This window comes from Salvelinus alpinus, chromosome 2 (assembly GCF_045679555.1).
Source record: "Salvelinus alpinus chromosome 2, SLU_Salpinus.1, whole genome shotgun sequence".
Lineage (NCBI taxonomy): Eukaryota > Metazoa > Chordata > Actinopteri > Salmoniformes > Salmonidae > Salvelinus > Salvelinus alpinus.
Window position 1 is genome coordinate 76,517,075 of NC_092087.1, and position 23,720 is coordinate 76,540,794.

Genomic DNA, 23,720 nt, shown 5'->3' on the forward strand with positions numbered 1-23,720 from the left:
GTGTGTTTCCCCTCTGCAGGGATGAAGACCTACCTGATCTCAGGGAGGAAGATAGAGCATGCTCAGTGTGGTTGTTCTCAGGACATCCTGACCCCGTGCCCTCGCCCCCACACCTCTGCCCTCGTGCCTGGGGGGGCTGCTGCCCTCTGTGTGTCCTGCACTGTGAATGGGGAGCAGACAGAGGAGGGGGCCGGACTCAATGGATGCCAGGATGAACATAAGACTAACAGCGCCAAGGTAGATCACACGCCTATGCTGGCATGCAAGGACACATCCACATATACACACACACTGACAACACACTCCTGTGCCAACGTAGCTTACCACACACCTACTAATAACACACACCTGCACCACACACTTGTCTAACACACATCCCTCTCTCTCCTTCTTCTTCTGTAGTTTACTCCAGGCTGCAGCCCCAGGGCTCTGAATGGCATTCTCAGTCCTCCACTGGAGGACTCGGTGATGGCCAGCCAGAGCTCTCTATGTGACATGCTCCAGGAGAAAGAAAAGAAGACCAGTACGGGCACAGGGACGGGTACCAGCCTCGGTATGGGGGGTCCAGGAGGGGCGGGACCGGGGGGCACAGGCATGGACCACTCCGCCCTCATCCCGCTACGCTCCAAGAACTTCAGGGAGAAGAGTGACGTCCATTTTGTTGATGTCATCAAGGAGGACAGGTGAGGACCGGAGGGACTATGGTGGCTTTTGGCTTTACTTATGAACTGTTTTGAGTTCAGTACATCTAAATAACCTAGACCAGAGTTCAGTCATAAATCCTGACCCTGAACCAGTGTAGAGGGGCATATTAAAGTTGGGAGATAGTAGGTGGCTTTAGTGGAGTGATTGACGGTCTAAAGCTGACCCTGGACTAGTTGATAGGACTAGTTGTTATTTACTACTGCACTGTTGTTAGATACTACTGCACTGTTGTTAGCTACTACTGCACTGTTGTTAGCTACTACTGCACTGTTCTTAGATACTACTGAATTGTTCTTATATACTACTGCACTGTTAGCTACTACTGCACTGTTCTTAGATACTACTGCACTGCTGTTAGATACTACTGCACTGCTGTTAGATACTACTGCACTGTTGTTAGATACTACTGCACTGCTGTTAGATACTACTGCACTGTTCTTAGATACTACTGCATTGTTGTTAGCTACTACTGCACTGTTAGTTACTACTGCACTGTTCTTAGATACTACTGCACTGCTGTTAGATACTACTGCACTGTTGTTAGATACTACTGCACTGTTGTTAGATACTACTGCACTGCTGTTAGATACTACTGCACTGTTGTTAGATACTACTGCACTGCTGTTAGATACTACTGCACTGTTGTTAGCTACTACTGCACTCTTCTTAGATACTACTGCACTGCTGTTAGATACTACTGCACTGTTGTTAGATACTACTGCACTGCTGTTAGATACTACTGTGTTGTTAGATACTACTGCACTGTTGTTAGATACTACTGCATTGGTGTTAGATACTACTGCACTGTTGTTAGATACTACTGCATTGTTGTTAGATACTACTGCACTGCTGTTAGATACTACTGCACTGCTGTTAGATACCACTACATTGTTGCTAGCTACTACTGCACTGTTGTTAGATACTACTGCACTGCTGTTAGATACAACTGCACTGTTGTTAGATACTACTGCACTGCTGTTAGATACTACTGCATTGTTGTTAGATACTACTGCACTGTTGTTAGATACTACTGCACTGTTGTTAGATACTACTGCACTGCTGTTAGATACTACTGTGTTGTTAGATACTACTGCACTGTTGTTAGATACTACTGCATTGGTGTTAGATACTACTGCACTGTTGTTAGATACTACTGCATTGTTGTTAGATACTACTGCACTGCTGTTAGATACTACTGCACTGCTGTTAGATACCACTACATTGTTGTTAGCTACTACTGCACTGTTGTTAGATATTACTGCACTGCTGTTAGATACTACTGCACTGTTCTTAGATACTACTGTACTGCTGTTAGATACTACTGCATTGTTGTTAGATACTACTGCACTGTTGTTAGATACTACTGCACTGTTGTTAGATACTACTGCATTGTTGTTAGATACTACTGCACTGCTGTTAGATACTACTGCACTGCTGTTAGATACCACTACATTGTTGTTAGCTACTACTGCACTGTTGTTAGATATTACTGCACTGCTGTTAGATACTACTGCACTGTTGTTAGATACTACTGCACTGCTGTTAGATACTACTGCATTGTTGTTATATACTACTGCACTGTTGTTAGATACTACTGCACTGTTGTTAGATACTACTGCATTGTTGTTAGATACTACTGCACTGCTGTTAGATACTACTGCACTGCTGTTAGATACTACTGCACTGCTGTTAGATACCACTACATTGTTGTTAGCTACTACTGCACTGTTGTTAGCTACTACTGCATTGTTGTTAGATACTACTGCACTGCTGTTAGATACTACTGCACTGCTGTTATATACTACTGCACTGTTGTTAGATACTACTGCATTGTTGTTAGATACTACTGCACTGCTGTTAGATACTACTGCACTGGTGTTAGATACCACTGCATTGTTATTATATACTACTGCACTGCTGTTAGATATCACTGTATTGCTGTTATATACTACTGCACTGCTGTTAGATACTACTGCACTGCTGTTAGATACTACTGCACTGCTGTTAGATACTACTGCACTGCTGTTATATACTACTGCACTGTTGTTAGATACTACTGCATTGTTGTTAGATACTACTGCACTGCTGTTAGATACTACTGCACTGGTGTTAGATACCACTGCATTGTTATTATATACTACTGCACTGCTGTTAGATATCACTGTATTGCTGTTATATACTACTGCACTGCTGTTAGATACTACTGCACTGCTGTTAGATACTACTGCACTGCTGTTAGATACTACTGCACTGCTGTTATATACTACTGCACTGTTGTTAGATACTACTGCATTGTTGTTAGATACTACTGCACTGCTGTTAGATACTACTGCACTGCTGTTAGATACCACTACATTGTTGTTAGCTACTACTGCACTGTTGTTAGATATTACTGCACTGCTGTTAGATACTACTGCACTGTTGTTAGATACTACTGCACTGCTGTTAGATACTACTGCATTGTTGTTAGATACTACTGCACTGTTGTTAGATACTACTGCACTGTTGTTAGATACTACTGCATTGTTGTTAGATACTACTGCACTGCTGTTAGATACTACTGCACTGCTGTTAGATACTACTGCACTGCTGTTAGATACCACTACATTGTTGTTAGCTACTACTGCACTGTTGTTAGCTACTACTGCATTGTTGTTAGATACTACTGCACTGCTGTTAGATACTACTGCACTGCTGTTATATACTACTGCACTGTTGTTAGATACTACTGCATTGTTGTTAGATACTACTGCACTGCTGTTAGATACTACTGCACTGGTGTTAGATACCACTGCATTGTTATTATATACTACTGCACTGCTGTTAGATATCACTGTATTGCTGTTATATACTACTGCACTGCTGTTAGATACTACTGCACTGCTGTTAGATACTACTGCACTGCTGTTAGATATCACTGCATTGCTGTTATATACTACTGCACTGCTGTTAGATACTACTGCACTGCTGTTAGATACTACTGCACTGTTCTTAGATACTACTGCACTGCTGTTAGATACTACTGCACTGCTGTTAGATACTACTGCACTGTTCTTAGATACTACTGCACTGTTGTTAGATACTACTGCACTGCTGTTAGATACTACTGCACTGCTGTTAGATACTACTGCACTGCTGTTAGATACTACTGCACTGTTCTTAGATACTACTGCACTGCTGTTAGATACTACTGCACTGCTGTTATATACTACTGCACTGTTGTTAGATACTACTGCATTGTTGTTAGATACTACTGCACTGCTGTTAGATACTACTGCACTGGTGTTAGATACCACTGCATTGTTATTATATACTACTGCACTGCTGTTAGATATCACTGCATTGCTGTTATATACTACTGCACTGCTGTTAGATACTACTGCACTGCTGTTAGATACTACTGCACTGCTGTTAGATACTACTGCACTGTTCTTAGATACTACTGCACTGCTGTTAGATACTACTGCACTGCTGTTAGATACTACTGCACTGTTCTTAGATACTACTGCATTGTTGTTAGATACTACTGCACTGCTGTTAGATACTACTGCACTGTTGTTAGATACTACTGCATTGTTGTTAGATACTACTGCACTGCTGTTAGATACGACTGCACTGCTGTTAGATACTACTGCACTGTTCTTAGATACTACTGCACTGCTGTTAGATACTACTGCACTGTTCTTAGATACTACTGCACTGCTGTTAGATACTACTGCACTGTTGTTAGATACTACTGCACTGTTGTTATATACTACTGCACTGCTGTTAGATACTACTGCACTGCTGTTAGATACTACTGCACTGCTGTTAGATACTACTGAACTGCTGTTAGATACTACTGCACTGCTGTTAGATACTACTGCACTGCTGTTAGATACTACTGCACTGTTGTTAGATACTACTGCATTGTTGTTAGTTACTGCTGCACTGTTGTTAGCTACTACTGCATTGTTGTTAGATACTACTGCACTGTTGTTAGATACTACTGCACTGTTTTTAGATACTACTGCACTGTTGTTAGATACTACTGCACTGTTCTTAGATACTACTGCACTGCTGTTAGATACTACTGCACTGCTGTTAGATACTACTGCACTGTTGTTAGATACCACTGCATTGTTGTTAGTTACTGCTGCACTGTTGTTTGCTACTACTGCATTGTTGTTAGATACTACTGCACTGTTGTTAGATACTACTGCACTGTTGTTAGATACTACTGCACTGTTCTTAGATACTACTGCACTGCTGTTAGATACTACTGCACTGTTGTTAGATACTACTGCACTGCTGTTAGATACTACTGCACTGCTGTTAGATACTACTGCACTGCTGTTAGATACTACTGCACTGCTGTTAGATACTACTGCACTGTTCTTAGATACTACTGCACTGTTGTTAGATACTACTGCATTGTTGTTAGATACTACTGCACTGCTGTTAGATACGACTGCACTGCTGTTAGATACTACTGCACTGTTCTTAGATACTACTGCACTGCTGTTAGATACTACTGCACTGTTCTTAGATACTACTGCACTGCTGTTAGATACTGCTGCACTGTTGTTAGATACTACTGCACTGTTGTTATATACTACTGCACTGCTGTTAGATACTACTGCACTGCTGTTAGATACTACTGCACTGCTGTTAGATACTACTGAACTGCTGTTAGATACTACTGCACTGCTGTTAGATACTACTGCACTGCTGTTAGATACTACTGCACTGTTGTTAGATACTACTGCATTGTTGTTAGTTACTGCTGCACTGTTGTTAGCTACTACTGCATTGTTGTTAGATACTACTGCACTGTTGTTAGATACTACTGCACTGTTCTTAGATACTACTGCACTGTTGTTAGATACTACTGCACTGTTCTTAGATACTACTGCACTGCTGTTAGATACTACTGCACTGCTGTTAGATACTACTGCACTGTTGTTAGATACCACTGCATTGTTGTTAGTTACTGCTGCACTGTTGTTTGCTACTACTGCATTGTTGTTAGATACTACTGCACTGTTGTTAGATACTACTGCACTGTTGTTAGATACTACTGCACTGTTCTTAGATACTACTGCACTGCTGTTAGATACTACTGCACTGTTGTTAGATACTACTGCACTGCTGTTAGATACTACTGCACTGTTGTTAGCTACTACTGTACTGCTGTTAGATACTACTGCACTGCTGTTAGATACTACTGCACTGCTGTTAGATACTACTGTACTGCTGTTAGCTACTACTGTACTGCTGTTAGATACTACTGCACTGCTGTTAGATACTACTGCACTGTTGTTAGATACTACTGCACTGCTGTTAGATACTACTGCACTGTTGTTAGCTACTACTGTACTGCTGTTAGATACTACTGAACTGCTGTTAGATACTACTGCACTGCTGTTAGATACTACTGTACTGCTGTTAGCTCCTACTGTACTGCTGTTAGATACTACTGCACTGCTGTTAGATACTACTGCACTGCTGTTAGATACTACTGCACTGCTGTTAGATACTACTGCACTGTTGTTAGCTACTACTGTACTGCTGTTAGATACTACTGAACTGCTGTTAGATACTACTGCACTGCTGTTAGATACTACTGTACTGCTGTTAGCTACTACTGTACTGCTGTTAGATACTACTGCACTGCTGTTAGATACTACTGCACTGCTGTTAGATACTACTGTACTGCTGTTAGCTACTACTGCACTGCTGTTAGATACTACTGCACTGTTGTTAGCTACTACTGTACTGCTGTTAGATACTACTGCACTGCTGTTAGATACTACTGCACTGTTGTTAGATACTACTGCACTGTTGTTAGATACTACTGCACTGCTGTTAGATACTACTGCACTGCTGTTAGATACTACTGCACTGCTGTTAGATACTACTGTACTGCTGTTATCTACTACTGCACTGCTGTTAGATACTACTGCACTGTTGTTAGCTACTACTGTACTGCTGTTAGATACTACTGCACTGCTGTTAGATACTACTGCACTGCTGTTAGATACTACTGCACTGTTGTTAGATACTACTGTACTGCTGTTAGATACTACTGCACTGTTGTTAGATACTACTGTACTGCTGTTAGATACTACTGCACTGTTGTTAGATACTACTACACTGCTGTTAGATACTACTGCACTGTTGTTAGATACTACTGCACTGCTGTTAGATACTACTGCACTGTTGTTAGATACTACTGTACTGCTGTTAGATACTACTGCACTGTTGTTAGATACTACTGTACTGCTGTTAGATACTACTGCACTGCTGTTAGATACTACTGCACTGTTGGAGCTAGGAACACAAGCATTTTGCTACACCCACAATAACATCTTCTAAATATGTGAATGTGACCAATAACATGTGATTTGATTTAGTAGCAGAACTGGGCATGTCTTGGCAGATCAGGGATTAGCCTTCCTTAGGTTTAAAGTGAAAGGCATTTTTCTTCCTAACTCTGAATCCAATAATGCACTAATCAATATCAATGTAGTACTAACAAAAATAACATACGGTTGAACAAACACACAGGAGAAATAAAAATAAGAAATAAAGAGGACAGGAGAAAGTAAGAAGCTGTGCAGGGTCAGTTCCAGTACCATATTATAATGTACAGAGATACTGGATCTATAGAGGTAGATATGTATAGTGGTAAGGTGACTAGGCATCAGGATATATGATTAACAGAGTAGCAGCAGTGTATATGAAGATTGTATGTGAGTGTGTGTGTTTATAGAGTCAGTTTAGATGTGTGTGCATGTCATGTGTGTGTTGAGTGTGTCAGTGTGAGTGAGTGTGCATTGAGACAGTATAGATGTGTGTGTTGAGCGTGTCAGTGTGAGTGAGTGTGTGTATAGAGTCAGTATAGATGTGTGTGTTGAGCGTGTCAGTGTGAGTGAGTGTGCATTAAGACAGTATAGATGTGTGTGTTGAGCGTGTCAGTGTGAGTGAGTGTGCATTAAGACAGTATAGATGTGTGTGTTGAGCGTGTCAGTGTGAGTGAGTGTGCATTAAGACAGTATAGATGTGTGTGTTGAGTGTGTCAGTGTGAGTGAGTGTGTGTATAGAGTCAGTATAGATGTGTGTGTTGAGCGTGTCAGTGTGAGTGAGTGTGCATTGAGTCAGTATAGATGTGTGTGTTGAGCGTGTCAGTGTGAGTGAGTGTGCATTGAGTCAGTATAGATGTGTGTGTTGAGCGTGTCAGTGTGAGTGAGTGTGTGTATAGAGTCAGTATAGATGTGTGTGTTGAGCGTGTCAGTGTGAGTGAGTGTGCATTGAGTCAGTATAGATGTGTGTGTTGAGCGTGTCAGTGTGAGTGAGTGTGCATTGAGACAGTATAGATGTGTGTGTTGAGCGTGTCAGTGTGAGTGAGTGTGTGTATAGAGTCAGTATAGATGTGTGTGTTGAGCGTGTCAGTGTGAGTGAGTGTGCATTGAGACAGTGCAAGAATAAAAATATCTAAAGGGTCAACTTAGATAGACAGATGGTCTGTGTAGACATTTGTTAGGTATTTAGCAGTCTTATGGCTTGGGGATAGAAGCTGTTCAGGAGCCTGTTGGTGTCAGACTTGATACACCGGCACCGCTTGCTGTGCAGAAGCAGAGAGAACAGTCTATGGCTTGGGTGGTTTAGGAGTACCAACAGTGCTATGGTGATTAGTGTTGACAGCATATATATTTGAAGTCAGTCACTAAGGGAGGAATCCCAGCTTGAGATGCACTTAACCTCGATGATCACATAAATAATGCGTAGATGTCAATGGATGACTCAAGTCATGCATGCAGATGTCGAGTTCAAGTTAGGATTCCACCGTGAAACCCTCTACCGGTCTTTTCCTCAATCTATTCTCCTGTCTTTCAAGTCTGATGAAGGACTACTTCTTCAAGCCTCCCATCAACAAGCTGAGCCTCAACTTCCTGGAGAGACCTCTGGAGACAGCCTACCGCATCAGCTACCAGGAGGAGGTAACACACACACACACACACACACACACACACACACACACACACACACACACACACACACACACACACACACACACACACACACACACACACACACACACACACACACACAGACACCCTCAATCCGTGTCAGTCAAAGCCGTATTGACCACGTGTTCATACAAAGCCCCCTGCTGGTGTATATAAGATATTTCAGTTCTAACAGTTTGACCACATTATAGTAGTAGTAATCTGAACTTTATCAAATCAAATGTATTTATATAGCCCATCAGCTGATATAGCAAAGTGCTGTACAGAAACCCAGCCTAAAACCCCAAGCAGCAAGCAATGCAGGTGTAGAAGCACGGTGGCTAGGAAAAACTCCCTAGAAAGGCCAAAACCTAGGAAGAAACCTAGAGAGGAACCAGGCTACGAGAGGTGGCCAGTCCTCTTCTGGCTGTGCCGGGTGGAGATTATAACAGAACATGGCCAAGATGTTCAAATGTTCATAAATGACCAGCATGGTCAAATAATAATAATCACAGTAGTTGTCGAGGGTGCAACAGGTCAGCACCTCAGAAGTAAATGTCAGTTGGCTTTTCATAGCCGATCATTAAGAGTATCTCTACCGCTCTCTGCTGTCTCTAGAGAGTTGAAAACAGCAGGTCTGGGACAGGTAGCATGTCCGGTGAACAGGTCAGGGTTCCATAGGCGCAGGCAGAACAGTTGAAACTGGAGCAGCAGCACGGCCAGGTGGACTGGGGACAGCAAGGAGTCATCATGCCAGGTAGTCCTGAGGCATGGTCCTAGGGCTCAGGTCCTCAGAGAGAGAAAGAAATAAAGAGAGAAAGAGAGAATTAGAGAGAGCATACTTAAATCCACACAGGACACCGGATAAGACAGGAGAAATACTCCAGATATAACAGACTGACCCTAGCCCCCCGACACATAAACTACTGCAGCATAAATACTGGAGGCTGAGACAGGAGGGATCAGGAGGCTGAACTGTGGCCCCATCCGATAATACCCCCGGACAGGGCCAAACAGGAAGGATATAACCCCACCCACTTTGCCAAAGCACAGCCCCCACACCACTAGAGGGATATCTTCAACCACCAACTTACCATCCTGAGACAAGGCCGAGTATAGCCCACAAAGATCTCCGCCACGGCACACCCCAAGGAGGAGCGCCAACCCAGACTTTATCTCCTCTCTCTGTCCCTGTGTTGTTCCCCTCTCATCCCAACTGTCTAACCACCTCTCCCCTTCCTTTCTCCTCTCCTTCTCTCTATGTCTCTGACTACGCTGTCCCCTCCAGGTGGAGACCCAGGTCCCGGTGCAGACCTTCTCTCTATGTCTCTGACTACTCTCTCTCCCCTCCAGGTGGAGACCCAGGCCCCGGTACAGACCTTCTCTCTATGTCTCTGACTACTCTCTCCCCTCCAGGTGGAGACCCAGGCCCCGGTACAGACCTTCTCTCTATGTCTCTGACTACTCTCTCCCCTCCAGGTGGAGACCCAGGCCCCGGTGCAGACCTTCTCTCTATGTCTCTGACTACTCTCTCCCCTCCAGGTGGAGACCCAGGCCCCAGTGCAGACCTTCTCTCTATGTCTCTGACTACTCTCTCTCCTCCAGGTGGAGACCCAGGTCCCGGTGCAGACCTTTTCTCTATGTCTCTGACTACTCTCTCCCCTCCAGGTGGAGACCCAGGCCCCAGTGCAGACCTTCTCTCTATGTCTCTGACTACTCTCTCTCCTCCAGGTGGAGACCCAGGCCCCGGTGCAGACCTTCTCTCTATGTCTCTGACTACTCTCTCTCCTCCAGGTGGAGACCCAGGTCCCAGTGCAGACCTTCTCTCTATGTCTCTGACTACTCTCTCTCCTCCAGGTGGAGACCCAGGCCCCAGTGCAGACCTTCTCTCTATGTCTCTGACTACTCTCTCCCCTCCAGGTGGAGACCCAGGCCCCGGTGCAGACCTTCTCTCTATGTGTCTGACTACTCTCTCTCCTCCAGGTGGAGACCCAGGCCCCGGTGCAGACCTTCTCTCTATGTCTCTGACTACTCTCTCCCCTCCAGGTGGAGACCCAGGCCCCGGTGCAGACCTTCTCTCTATGTCTCTGACTACTCTCCCCTCCAGGTGGAGACCCAGGTCCCGGTGCAGACCTTCTCTCTATGTCTCTGACTACTCTCTCCCCTCCAGGTGGAGACCCAGGTCCCAGTGCAGACCTTCTCTCTATGTCTCTGACTACTCTCTCCCCTCCAGGTGGAGACCCAGGTCCCGGTGCAGACCTTCTCTCTATGTCTCTGACTACTCTCTCCCCTCCAGGTGGAGACCCAGGCCCCGGTGCAGACCTTTTCTCTATGTCTCTGACTACTCTCTCCCCTCCAGGTGGAGACCCAGGCCCCGGTACAGACCTTCTCTCTATGTCTCTGACTACTCTCTCTCCTCCAGGTGGAGACCCAGGCCCCGGTGCAGACCCTCTCTCTATGTCTCTGACTACTCTTTCTCCTCCAGGTGGAGACCCAGGCCCCAGTGCAGACCTTCTCTCTATGTCTCTGACTACTCTCTCCCCTCCAGGTGGAGACCCAGGCCCCGGTGCAGACCTTCTCTCTATGTGTCTGACTACTCTCTCTCCTCCAGGTGGAGACCCAGGCCCCGGTGCAGACCTTCGCCAGCCCTACCTTCAGCTCCTTCCTGGATGTTCTCCTATCCTGCTCTGTGTTCCTCGCCCTCACCTTGGCCTGCTTCCTGGTTCCCATGGTCACCATGGAGTCGCCTCCGGCAACCGTCCTGGGATTGGCTACCGCTGCTGGTCTGTTAGAGCTGGTCTCCCTGGTGCTGTCCATACGGTGAGGGATGGAGGGGGGAGATAGTGGGAGGGAGAGAGGATGGGTAAAGTGAAAAGTGTCTGCTGGAGTTGGTCTCCCTGTTGCTATATGGAGGAATGAGAAATTAGAAAGGGAGGGAGGGAGGGAGGGAGGGAGGGAGGGAGGGAGGGAGGGAGGGAGGGAGGGAGGGAGGGAGGGAGGGAGGGAGGGAGGGAGGGAGAGAGAACTGATAGGGATGTGAGTCAGTGTATCACAATGTTGTCCTTTTTTGCTATTTACTTGTCCCTTCTTTCCTCACCTCCTCCTCCTTGGCCCCCTGCAGTATGACGTTCTACCTGGACAACGTGTTGAGCTGTACCCAGACCTTGCTGAGGGTGGTGTCAGGCTGGATCCCCCGTCATGTGATCGGGGCCTTGCTGGTCTCACTTCCTGCCGTGTCCGTGTTCTCACACCTCGCCTGCAGCCTCCACCTGCCCATCCAGGTAAGGAGAGATAGAGAGGGTAAAGGAGGAGGGCAGACTGGTAGACATGGGGTTCTAGTCAGGGATGGTCAAAAGGGGTTTGAACGCTGGTCTAGATGACAGATGGCAAATGCATTACTGCTAACAACACCTATTTACAATAATAGGTGTTCTCAAGTGTATGGGACTAAGTGTCAAGTGCATTGAGTTATACTTGGTCCACAGTTGTAGAGCCCACTAGAACGTGCCAGTGTTTCAGAGAGAAACAGTCAATGGACAATGGAGAGGTCTATACTTGTGGAGCTTGGCACACAGATGATTGACATTATCCTCTTATCAAATCCTTTATGTGGAGGAGATAGAGGTCCTAGTTTGGGCAGAGGCTAACTACACACTGCACATTGTTTTCTCTAGCCTTACTCTGAGTCCGGAGCTGCTGCCATAGGGCTCTGGTCAAAAGGTAGTGCACTATATAGGGAATAGGGGGTCATGTGGGATGCACCCAAGTCTTGACTGCTCACAAGTCAAGCTGGTGTGTTTTGATATCTTGTTTTGCAAGGATCCCCCCCCCCCCCCCCCCCCACACACACACACACAGAGGTGATACCTTGCAGAGAGAGAGAGGGATGTGGATGGAGGGATGAAAGAGAGGGATGGACTGGACGAGAGCGATGAATAATATGGCAGAGAAAGAGAAGATGTGTGTGAGAGGGATAGAAGGGAGGGATGGAAGCATGGAGCGAGAGATGGAGGGATGGAAGAGAGACGTGTTAAGTTGTCATCATAAGTCTGTACTAACTACTGTACAGGGGATTCAACTACTGATGCGTGTGTGGGTGTGTGTTCACACATGCCACGGGTGTGCATAAGGCATGTGTGAGTGTGTTGAGGGTATTGGTTGGGAAGTATGTTTATGTTACCATATGTAATATATTGCGTGAGTACTCTTGTGTACCAGGGTCAAGTTCCATTTCAATTCAGTCAATTTGGGAAATAACCTGAAATTCCAATTCCCGATTTCTTCTCATAGAGAAGCATTGATGAAAATTGGAATTTCAGTTTACACAAACAAATGTTGTGTGTCCTCCCTCTAGGTAACCATGTTCCTGTGCTGTGCAGTGACCATAGCCATCATCCAGTACTGTAACTTCTGCCAGCTGAGTTTCTGGATGAGATCTGCCCTGGCCACGGCTGTTGGTGTGGCTCTACTAGTGCTGCTCCACAGCCCCCTCAACAGGACAGGGTGAGTACTGCAGCCTATACATATTTACGACCCATTCAGAACTTTAATCCAATTAAAATGTTCGCGTACACATATTTTGCAGATGTTATCGCAGTTGTGCAGTAATACCTGACAATACAAAACATTACACCCAAATCCCCAAAATAAAAGAAAGGAATTAAGAAATATATAAATATTAGCAATCCGCATGTCTGTGGTTGGTGTCCTTTAGTGGTGTTTTCTTTGCAGCAATTTGACCATGAAGGCCTGATTCATGCAGTCTCCTCTGAACAGTTGATGTTGAGATGTGTCTGTTACTTGAACTATTTGAGGCTGGTAACTCTAATGAACTATTCTCTGCAGCAGAGGTAACTCTGGGTCTTCCTTTCCTGTGGCGGGTCTCATGAGAGCCAGTTTCATCATAGGTTCTTGAAATTTTCCGTATTGACTGACCTTCATGTCTTAAAGTAATGATGGACTATCGTTTCTCTTTGTTTATTTGCGCTGTTCTTGCCATAATATGGACTTGGTCTTTTACAAAATAGGGCTATCTTCTATTTACCACCCCTACCTTGTCACAACACTAATGATTGGCTCAAACGCATTAAGAAGGAAAGAAATTCCACAAATTAACTTTTAACAAATGCATTCCAGGTGACTGCCTCATGAAGCTGGTTGAGAGAATGCCATGAGTGTGCAAAGCTGTCATCAAGGCAAAGGGTGGCTACTTTGAAGAATCTCAAATATAAAATATATTTTGATTTGTTTAACACTTTTTTTGGTTACCCCATGATACCATATGTGTTATTTCATAGTTTTGACATATTCTACAATGTAGAAAATAGTCTACAATGTAGAAAAACCCTGGAATGAGTAGGTGTGCCCAAACCTTTGACTGGTACTGTATATGATTGTGTGTATAGGCATTATGGACAATATATGAATAGAAAAGGTGTGTACAGCAATAGTTATATAGGATGATCAACTAGAATACAGTACATACATATGAAGTGGGTAAAACAGGATGTTAACAGTGTTCCATGACTGTGTACATAGGGCAGCAGTCTCTAAGGTGGAGGGTAGAGTACCGGGTGGTATCCGGCTAGTATCAGTGACTAAAGTTCAGGGCAGGGTACTGGGCGGAGGCCAGCTAGTGGTGACTGTTTAACAGTCTGATGGCCTGGAGATAAAAAGCTTTTTTTCAGTCTCTCGGTCCCAGCTTTGATGCACCTGTACTGTCTCCGCCTTCTAGAGGGTAGCGGGGTGAAACGTTTGAAACTTTACAACATTATGAAGATGTTATAACTTATGTCATAATGTTAAAACTTTAAGCTATAATTTTTTTTAAATTGTATAGCTTGCAGTTTATTTGCCATCAGTCAGCCGTTAGTCAGCATTTTATGACATACACAATATGCACAATAATACACAATATACCTCTCTCTCCCAGTGGCTCTTAGGAAATGTTCATATTCATCTGGTTGTGAGCCAAGTTGTGTGTGTGAGTAAGTGTGTTGGAGTGTGTGTGCGAGTGTGTTGGAATGTGTTATCACACTTGTGTTTAACTCACGGGAGTCATTCTAAGAGGTTGATATGAATCAGTCAGCCGTGTGTGTGTGTGTGTGTGTGTGTGTGTGAGTGTGTGTGTGTGTGTGTGTGTGTGTGTGTGTGTGTGTGTGTGTGTGTGTGTGTGTGTGTGTGTGTGTGTGTGTGTGTGTGTGTGTGTGTGTGTGTGTGTGTGTGTGTAACTGACGGGAGTCACTCTGTCTTGCAGCTCCAGTAATGACAGTTCTCCAGCGATGGGGTGAGTGTTGCCATGGAAATGCAGAATGTTGATGGATGAGTGACATTTGGGAGGGTGACGGGGGTGAAAGGAGAGAAGAGGGGACGTCTTTCTATCTTTCTCTTTCCATCTCTCTCTCTCTTTCTCCCTCTCTCTTCTCTTCACTCTCTCTCCTTCTCTCACTCTCTTTTCTCCCTCTCCTCTCCTCTCTTTTCTCAAACTGTGAAGTATGGCTGGTGTAATCATAGCAGCTAAATGTCAGTGGCTATGTCTGCATCTCAAAGGCACCCTATTCCCTACTTAGTGCACTACTTTTGACCAGGGCACATAGGGAATAGGGTGCCATTTGGGACAGATCCTGTGAGTCAGACTGGCTAGCTGGTCCTATTTATACGAGCCACGGGTAAAGCTCAACTGTGAGAGAGATGCTGCAGGCTTCTTATCTCTCTACACACTCCTTTCTTAACTCTCTTTCTTTTTTTCTCTTTCTGTCTAGCCGCCACACCACTCCTTTCTCTCTCTGTCTGCCCTCATCTACCTCCTGCCCTCTTCTCATTTTCTCTTTCTCTTTTCCAGTAATCTCACCAATGAGACATGGTCCACTCCAGAACCACGTCCAGACGCCATGGACCCCGTGAGACCCCTAGACCTACTGGTTCCAGAAGCAGTACTCACCTACTTCCTCCTCCTTCTATTGGTCTGGTTTTTGAACCACGAGTTCGAGGTCAGCTACCGTCTCCATTACCACGGCAACATAGAGGCCGACAAGCACCGCGTCAAGATCCAGAACATGCGGGACCAGGCAGACTGGTTGCTAGGCAACATCATCCCAATCCACGTTGCCGAGCAGCTCAAGGTGACCCAGTCGTACTCCAAAAATCACGACAACGCCGGGGTCATCTTTGCGAGTATTGTGAATTTTTCTGAATTCTACGAGGAAAGTTACGAAGGCGGGAAGGAGTGTTATCGAGTGCTCAATGAGCTCATCGGCGACTTCGATGAGTTGCTACGGAAACCGGACTTCGCCAACGTGGAGAAGATCAAGACGATCGGCGCCACGTACATGGCGGCGTCCGGGCTGAACCCTCAGCAGTGCATTGACGACTCCCACCCCAACTCTAACCACCTGAGGGCGCTGTTCGACTTCGCCCTCGAGATGATGGGTGTTTTGGACGACTTCAATAAAAACATGCTAGGCTTTGGGTTTAAGCTCCGTATCGGGTTCAATCATGGTCCCCTGACGGCGGGGGTGATCGGCACTACCAAGTTGCTCTACGACATCTGGGGAGACACAGTGAATATTGCGAGTCGCATGGACTCTACAGGGGTGGAGTGTCGGGTACAGGTGAGTGAGGAGAGCCACTCGGCGCTCAGCAGAATGGGATTAGAGTTCGACTACCGCGGTACCGTCAACGTCAAGGGCAAAGGTCAAATGAGGACCTTCCTGTATCCCAGGAGCACTGAAAGAGGTGGGCAGCTATTGGCTGAACCTTGGCTACAGCCACATCAATTAGTTGCTGTTTTGCCCCCGGTGAAACCTGTCCAATCACAGGCAGCCGTTGGACCCGTGGGGGAAGGGGCCGCCGTTAAAACGACCAAGTCTGATGCAGGTGCCAATGCGCCAGCTCCTCCTCCTTTATCCTCTTCTTACACTCCTCCCACCTCCTCCTCTTCCTCCACATTCACCCCCCAAGCCTCTTCTATAGGACCCCGTGGAGCTCCTTCAGGACTAGGGCCAGAGCCAGGCCCGGCCAAGCCCTGCGGGGTAAGGGCAGATCGGGCAGAGGGGTACAGGGATGCTCCAACCCCACCAGGAATCCCCCAAACTGGGGCTGGCCACCCCCCTGCTACGGGCACGGACCCTCACCCCCTTACCCTGGACCTAGACCCGGAGCTAGTACCCTGTACCTTGGCACAGCCTGAGGAAGAGGAGGAGGAGGAAGCAAATGAGCTGACAAAGCTCAATAAGGAGGATTTCATGTCACGCCTTTGATCCATCAAGTGCTGATCTAGGATCAGCTCCCCCTTATCCATATAATCCTATTCATTATGATTTTAAAGTTGAAACTGATCCTCGATCAGCACTCCTTTCTCTGAGCTGAAGACAGAAGTAGCTACAGATAAATGTTTGTAGGGATGGAAGGAGTTTTTCCCCCCTAACTTATCCATTAATCACATTTCTGAACCAAAACAGATGTTTTCACATGATGAAATGTGACTGCAGACAGAGTGACCTTTGGACATTGACTTGTAGTCAAGCTATGATGGCTCATCACTTTTCTATAGGAAGGGGGAGGGCTGTGTTGAGCACAGTTATTGTGGCACAATATAATGGAGGGGGAGGGAGGAGGAGGAGTAGAGAAAGGGTTTTTGCTTGTTGGTGTTGAGGTTTTATTTTTCTTATGCTTTGGTTGATATGTAAAGAAGTGCCTTCAGGACAAGAACCGTTAACGAACAAGAAATGAATATGGAACAAAAACACAAAAAAGGTTGGAACAATCTTTAGCATGACTTATTTTCTATATTTCAAACCTAGTCTACCGATGATGCTGTGGTTCTTTTACTACAAGTTGTTTTTTCAATGCAATTTGTTTTGTTATTGTATCGTTATCGTTTGTGCCATATTCAGTTTTTCACTTGATCAGTTGTAGCCTATGGGTAAGAAGCATGGGTAGAATAAGGGAATGACAAAAAGCAGTGTTATTGGTGTTTCTGCTTTGAGACGATGGCTTAGAGTGTTTGTGATGTGCTACATAGACCCAATATTAAAGGGAAAACCAACATAGGGATTTATCTTCACACTGACGCTTTTTTATGTCCAACTTTTCAGGAAGCACATTTTTTTTAAAGAAACTTCCGTACAGCTTCTTTAAGTGGTCTGTGGAACATAACTGTCGGAACCACAGGTCTCCTGACTGGGTCTCACACAACTTCTCCTAGACCTCTCCTAAATGGAAATGGCAAATTGGGATGGTAGCCTATACCAAGCAGTCTTGACAGTAAGAAAACTGAACAAATACGTTATAGCACTCTCAAGTAACGATTATACTCTAACAAGTATACTGAAAAAGCACAAATCTAAAAATTGTTTAAGGGAATCATAGTGTAGGAAATTAAAGGGACTATTTGGTTATATCAAAATGGGAAAGCACTTAAAATCTTTAGGGATAATATGTGTTAAAAGTATGACATTCGCCAAAAGGAACAGAATTCATTACAAACAGTTTATTAACATGTTATAACATGTATTAATGTGTATTGAAGTGAAAACTCAAGTTTGTATGAAGTTCTATCCATTGTGTTAGTTGCCACAGAAACAAATTATTTTGACCGACACCAGATTCAACCAATGGCTAATCACGGCTGTCTTTAGCTTTGTGTGACATGCTGGTTTGAGAGGTGGGACGTTTAATCTTTTATCCAATCACAGCCTCTGCATGAGGGAGGCTCTACTGTATTAATGTACTTAAAATGTGCCACTTTCATCAAGTTATTATTTGGGTGCAATGCAACCTATATTTTTCAACGTTTTCCTTTTCGAGTAAATTTTTTGTAGTGCCTAAAAAAACTATTTTTTGTTGAGTTAGTATGATGATGATAGCAATGATGATGATGATTGTATGTTTTATGAAATGATGAATCGCCTTGAGCAGTTCCAACTGCAACTCCTGTTTTGAGAAAATCAATATCTTGCTCACTTGTTTTTTTTGTCTTTCTCTCTCTCTCTCTCTCTCTCTCTCTCTCTCTCTCTCTCTCTCTCTCTCTCTCTCTCTCTCTCTCTCTCTCTCTTTCTCTGACTGATTCTCTGTGAATTCTATGTGAAGAGTGGTGTGCCCAAGGTCTCTTCCGTGCTCCCTCGCTTTTCTCTTTTCTCTCACCTTGCCTTTTCCCCTCTTTTCTGCTCAAGCTTTTTCTTCTGAAAGAAAGGGTCTATAGGGGATTCATCTGTAGCCCTGTCACTTTTGTGTCTTACATTTCAGACAGAAAGTAGTATGAAAATCTGTGTCGTGTGTGTGCGCGTGTGCTTTTTCCCCCAAGCCTATTTAACTAAGGAGAAAGAGTGAAAGTTGAAGTTGCCCCTTGGTGCTGATGAAGGGTCAGTTTTGTGTTTTACTTCCTAATGGTCGATGCTCGGACTTGGATAGAGTAATCTGATGAGTAATATTTGGGGATACCTCTACTCTAAACTGCAGGGAGAACCAATAAGAGCTAGTTTAAGGGTCTTTAAGTGGGCTATCAGACAAATTATAAACATATGATGCGAATCAAAGCAGATGGCCTATAACTTCAAGGTGAGTGCCCATAAAAAGATCTAGAAATCCTATTTAATCGGAATTAAGTGCTATATGTTGTTCATATTATGCCAATGTACCCTTGCCAAAATTCTGAGTCTGTTTAACGTTTGGGACTTTTGTTTACCTACCACCAATATGTACTTCTAATATGTCAGTACCTTTTGCTAGACATCTTGTGTGGATAAAGTTTGGTGGCTTATTGTCAGCCTTATTGATATTCTTATCCTCAAATGCCTTTCCACTTCCAATAACTTTGAAGCACATTCATAGATTCTATATATCTGACTATAGTTAATAATTCGACACACACCATTTTTATATTATGAATTAAAGTACTGTGGATCTTTGTATTAAATATTTGGATATATTTTTATTTATCACACTTGAAGAAAAAGCCATACTTTATCTTTCACTTCCACAGAAGCAGACCGTATTTACCATCAATCATGTATCTATTTGGTTTATGATTGCTTAAGTAAGTGTTTGTGCATTGAATCACACTTGTATTTATTTTGGTAGTTAGAGTGAGATGGAGTACAGTAGCGATTTGTATTGAGTTTGGAGTGAAAGGCCACAGTAACCAAGACTGGTATCCAAGGGACAATTTTTTTAAAGGGAACTAGGCAGAAGAGGGAGGAGGGATATGGGCATGCCACCCTCTTACTAAAACCTTCACCAATACTGAGAAATAAAAAAGGGAATATAAGTAAAAACTAAACTGTATCAAACTCTGTGCTCTCTGGTAAAATGGGAGGAATGGGAGGGAATGACTTTGACTTTGCTTGTTTGAGTCTGACATTTTCACCACTTTGCTCTGTGTGTGTGTCTTTGTTCTTGTTCTTGTGTGTGTGTGTGTGTGTGTGTGTGTGTGTGTGTGTGTGTGTGTGTGTGTGTGTGTGTGTGTGTGTGTGTTTGCATGGACATACTTAGTTTTTTTGCTACCACTTCTCACCCATACACTCCCGCCATTGGTCATTGATTTCTTTCTTTGCCTCTCTTGACATTTCTAACCAACCTTAGGGTTTGTTTGTTAGCTTTCATGACATGGATAAAGCCTCCAGAAGTCTATTTTAATTGAGCCCAAGAAGTATAATTCAAAAGAATATATAATATATATGCCATTTAGCAGACACTTTTAAACAAAGTGACTTACAGTCATGCGTGCATACATTTTACATATGGGTGGTCCTGGGAATCAAACACCCAATCCTGGCGTTACAAGCGCCATGCTCTACCAACCAGGCCATACAGGACCCAACTGAGCCATACAGGATAATTATGCTATACAATATCTAATACGAGTTGGGAAACAAAAGCCAACAACGAACAAACTAATTATTCAGTAATTAACATAAGCTTAAACATCAAGAATGCATAGAACAGAGAGATTAAATATATATTGTTTGAACTGACCCAGTGTCTGAGCGTGTGTTTCTTTCTGCAGAAAAAGTCCTTTTACCAGGCCTTCATAGTAAATACAATTGTTGAGACAATATAGTTTTTTTTCTTCTTTTTACTGTTTGGGGTGCAGATATACTAAATATTTGTGGGTGTGTTAGCACATTCAAACTATCATCACAAGCAAAAAAAGTTGATAATTCACTCGCGATTAAATTGCACACTCACTTTCTTTCACTACTATTGTAAATTAACCATAGTAAATTAGCTCCAATGTGTTATTTCCACACTGGGGATAACAATATATATTGAAAAAAGCCAAGTGTTTTAATTTGTTTTATCTGAGATGTATGTTGTGTTTTTTTGCTTGTTTATATTTGCCTTTTTCAATCAGTCAGTGTGCTATTGTGTTTGTTTATTTGTTATTGTGCACATTAACCATAGCCAATGTATCATTTTTAAACACGATGAACATAATCTGTATACATTTGCACAAGGCACTCACTATGTATGTACATATGCAATATGTATTTGATGTCACATTTATGATTTTGTTTCAACTTTTTGTACATGTGCCTGAGCCAGATTTGGACTTTTTGTGAAAAACGATGAACAGGAGAACACTTCAATATCAAACTGTTTTGTCGTCTGCCTGGCTGTCTGGGTGACTGTGTGAATGATATATTACGTATGATCTTTCAAGGGCTTGTCAAAATAAGTATTTTAGATGCTGCAAGTGCAGCAATATTTCTACCATAATTATGACAACCAACAATCCCCTGCAACTAGCATAAGTACAATAGTAATATATTTTGTTCCTTAATTCAAGAGCCTGATGTTAATGTGGAGACCTATTAGGCTTATTAGACAATCCAAAGTCCATCACACTGCCATTTATTAAAGAAGATGGACATTGGAGGGTTTGTTTGGGTGATAGGAGGAAAGCAACATTGTGTGCCAACATACACAGGAGAGATGAGGCCAGTGGGAAGGTAGGCCTGGCAGGTAAATCAAGAAAAGTACAGAAATTAAAGGATCCAAACTTTTGTTTACTTGTGTCATCTTCATTTTAGCCATATTTCATGTTAGAGAAGACTGATCAGATAGTGACTTCGGCCTAGCTGCATTGATCCACACATTTTAGTGAAGAATTCACAAATGTTATTTCTCATTTGCAATGCATTGCACTGCCTCCCTTTACAACAGCGATATTGGCGTGAAGAATCAATAGCCTATTTATTACCAAGTTATTACGGTGAATATTAATTCTCATAAGGTCTCTTACCGCCCCGTAGCGGAATTTTAGGAGAATTTCGTGTGACGCATTCCGAAGCTTTTGCCATAGGTTTACGTAGGGCGTGATTGCGCGACCCCTCCCCCTCTATAGTCTATCTATCTGGAAAAGAGAGAAAAAAACTTTTTGTACCGAAGGAATCAACAGCCGCCATCTTGTCGTGGCTCGGAATTAGGATTTCGGTAGATCACAATTTTTTATTTAGAAATTGAGCATTCAAACCGAGGTTTAACGGCAAACTTCCCCTGAAAACGAAGTATTTTCACAATTTCTGAAGTATTTTTGACGAAAAAACGGGAATTCGATCGGTCGTCGTCGGCAAGAATACCCCGTATATCTGATTTCCCCTTAAGTGCGGCGCTCGAGCCCCTATCGCCGTTCGGAGCAGTATTGTTTACCGGGGATAACCGGAGAAGAGACAGCTTCTTACTGACAGTTTTGCAAAAATATATAATTTTTTTGCAGTTGTGCATTTTATGGAGATTCAAACCATTTTTGCATGAAGACATTTGACGTCATAAAAATGAGCTGTTCGAACATCTAAAATTAGCGATTTATCGGACAGGAATACAATCCATGTTAATGTTTTTAGATTTAATTTTAACGTACATTTTTCATGGGATTTTTTTTATTGGGGTTATTTAACGATAATGTGGGTGTTGGTTGTTGGATTATCATGGGTTGAATGGCGGTGGCGAAGCGGGGCGCTGTTGCATCTTTTTTGAAATTTTCACCCTCACTGCTAGAAAATTAGCCAGTTAGCCAACGTTAGCGAGCAAACCGCTTGCTAACGTGCTAACTAGAGAAAGGTGGAGGTTGTCAGAACAACCTTTTCTGTCCCAGGAATTTCCTTTTTTCAAATAATTAAATAAGAAATCCATTAAAGATCACAATGGCTGAAAACCTGCTCGACGTCGGACCTCCCAACTCAAAGCGACCGAAGCTGAATTCACCTGCGCTGTCAGCGTCAGATGGACCAGGTAAGGAAGGCCCACAAACCAACTTAACCTGCTAGCTAACGTTACCTAGCTACTTTAGTTAGTAAAATGTTATTTGTTTTGTATGACTTGTTCTGTGTGTCCAGATATTTAGCTAGCTAACGTTAACTAGTTATTCATTCAATTGACGTTTGTCATTCAAACAGCTGTACAAAGCAGTTAGCAAACCTTAGTTAGCTAGCTTGGCCGCTAACAAAACTTTGTTGCCAACGTTACGCGTCCATCCCTGTCATTTCTGACATGTTGGAAAACAGGGCTAGTTATTTTAGTTTTTATAAAGCTATTGTTAACTAAAGCAACACTTAACTAGCTAATGCTTAGATGTTTAGCTAGAGACATGTTTAGCAATTGCTTGATCTGCTATGTCAACATGGCTACCCTTCAGCGCAAAGTAGCAACATACTTGTCGAAATGTCATTGGTGACAGCCTTAATCAGGGGTGGGCAATTCCAGTCCTCGGGGGGCTGATTGGTGTCACTTTTGCCCCAGCTAACACAACTGACTCCAATAATCAACTAATCATGGTCTTCAGTTTAGAATACAATTAGTTTAATCAGCTATGTTTCCAAGGGATGGGGGGAAAAGTAACAACACTCTGGCCCCGAGGACGGGAGTTGCCCATTCCTGGCCTAAATCATGCCAGATACTCTGTTGAAAACTAACCGTTATACCCCTATCAAAATGGAATTACTTTATTATAGTGATTGGGGACTCAGCTAAATGATGTCCATGTTTACCTTCGTCAAACATCTTGATAGCAGGCCTTTATTTGCA

At 43.6% G+C, this 23,720-nt stretch overlaps 2 protein-coding genes across 6 annotated transcripts in view; both read left to right on the forward strand.

Moving 5' to 3' along the window:
• LOC139567773 (adenylate cyclase type 9-like) lies at positions 1-21,700 on the forward strand. The gene is made up of 8 exons (XM_071389263.1): positions 1-237; positions 403-683; positions 8,585-8,687; positions 11,308-11,516; positions 11,818-11,977; positions 13,051-13,199; positions 14,953-14,982; positions 15,538-21,700. Exons 1-8 carry the CDS (start codon positions 22-24, stop codon positions 16,952-16,954), a joined length of 2,565 nt encoding a protein of 854 aa, XP_071245364.1. The 5' UTR covers positions 1-21; the 3' UTR covers positions 16,955-21,700.
• The window catches only part of LOC139567772 (CREB-binding protein-like), a 70,228-nt gene continuing 63,778 nt past the window's right edge, over positions 17,271-23,720 (forward strand). For 4 of the 5 annotated variants that reach the window (XM_071389257.1, XM_071389258.1, XM_071389262.1 and 1 more), the window contains exon 1: positions 22,069-22,928. In XM_071389257.1, the coding sequence (XP_071245358.1) occupies positions 22,841-22,928 (88 nt within the window). In that variant the 5' untranslated portion in view covers positions 22,069-22,840. Of the gene's footprint in view, positions 17,451-22,068; positions 22,929-23,720 lie in introns of those variants that run through there. The other variant, XM_071389260.1, reaches the window with a different exon arrangement.

What these genes read in the sequence shown, in the direction of transcription:
- LOC139567773 (XM_071389263.1), top strand. Translation starts at nt 22, where the DNA reads ATGAAGACCTACCTGATCTCAGGGAGGAAGATAGAGCATGCTCAGTGT. An exon ending in AGCCCCCTCAACAGGACAGG is followed by an intron (nt 13,200 to 14,952) that starts GTGAGTACTGCA and finishes TCTGTCTTGCAG; the next exon opens with CTCCAGTAATGACAGTTCTC. An exon ending in GACAGTTCTCCAGCGATGGG is followed by an intron (nt 14,983 to 15,537) that starts GTGAGTGTTGCC and finishes TCTCTTTTCCAG; the next exon opens with TAATCTCACCAATGAGACAT.